General features: G+C 63.3%; 1 protein-coding gene across 1 annotated transcript; it reads left to right on the top strand.

Annotated features, from left to right (window-relative positions):
- The first annotated feature begins 3 nt into the window (after positions 1-3).
- On the top strand, positions 4-573 carry LOC113980313 (mas-related G-protein coupled receptor member H-like). The gene has a single exon (XM_027707538.1). The coding sequence runs from the start codon at positions 4-6 to the stop codon at positions 571-573; it is 570 nt and encodes a 189-aa protein (XP_027563339.1).
- The last annotated feature ends 745 nt before the right edge of the window (positions 574-1,318 follow it).

The following is a 1,318-nucleotide window of genomic DNA, read 5'->3' as shown; positions in this document are numbered from 1 at the left end:
AACATGGGGTTGTACCTGCTGACGGCCATCAGCATCGAGAGGTGTGCGTCCATCCTCTGCCCGCTCTGGTACCGCTGCCACCGCCCCCAGCACCTGTCAGGGGTGGTGTGTGCCCTGCTCTGGGTCCTCTCTGTCGCTGTCATTGCCACGGTGACTTCCCTATGCCTGTTACACAAGCATGAGCTTTGCCAGAAGTCTCTCATATCCATGTTTGTCCTCAGCTTCGTCATCTTTGCCCCACCCATGGTCATCTCCAACGTGATCCTGGTCATTAAGGTCCTCTGTGGCTCCAAGAGACGTCAACCTAAGAGGCTCTACATCGTTATCTTCCTCAATGTCACCTTCTTCCTCCTCTTTGTGGTTCCTTTCAGCTCCTTTCTTTTCCTGCAGCAGCTCAGCTACCCTGTCATGTCCTCCCAGATTGCTTTCCTGCTCGCCTGCATCAACAGCAGCATCAACCCCTTCATCTACTTCCTGGTGGTGAGCTGCCGGAGGCGCTGTTCCCTGATGTCCCTCCAGGTCGCCTTCCGGAGGGTCTTTGAGGAGACGGCGGTCACCACGGTCTCCAGCTAAGAGGCCACTGCGGTCCTGCTGGCTGTGCCGCCCACCCCGGCTTCTTGCTCAGCTGCCCACCCTTGCTCCCAGCCAGGCCCCTGCAGGTCACCTCCGCGCAGCTGTGTGTCGGGATGGATCCCTTATCCCATCCCCACTCCATCCTGATCCATGTTGTGTCTGTCCCCACCCCATCCTCAACCCCATCCCTGTCCCATCCCTATCCCATCCTGTCCCGTTCCATCCCGGTCCCGCTCTGCCCCGCCGGGATCCCGGCCGGCGGCCGCTCCGCGGCTCCGAGCGCGGCCCGTCGGGCTCTGCTGCCCTCCAGCGAGGGGAGGCGGCATGGGCGGCATCCACACACCCGCGACACCCTCCAGACCCCCTCCGACACACTCCAGACCCCCTCCGACACACTCCAGACCCCCTCCTGACACCCTCCAGACCCTCTCCCGACCTCCCCCAAACTGCCTCGACAGCCTCCAGACGCCTTTCTGACACCCTCCAGACCTCCCCAACACCCTCCAGACCCCACCTCCCGGGCGGTGCCCGACAGCCCCATTCCTGCCCCACTGCCCCGGGACCCCCGGGAGCGCCTCCGCTCGTCCCGGCCAGTTCCCGCTCCTCCACCCCAATAAACGCCGCTGGCTCTATTCCGCCGCCGCCTCTTGTTCCTTTCCTAGGGAAGTTGGAGGGGGGGGGGGGGACTGGACAGCAGGGGTGAAGCTTTGAGTGTGTGGGGAGTCTCCCAGAGAAACAGCCCCCC

The sequence above is a fragment of the Neopelma chrysocephalum genome, unplaced genomic scaffold (genome assembly GCF_003984885.1).
Source record: "Neopelma chrysocephalum unplaced genomic scaffold, ASM398488v2 Primary Assembly neopelma1_93609, whole genome shotgun sequence".
Lineage (NCBI taxonomy): Eukaryota > Metazoa > Chordata > Aves > Passeriformes > Pipridae > Neopelma > Neopelma chrysocephalum.
This window is presented reverse-complemented; position numbering and strand designations above follow the sequence as displayed.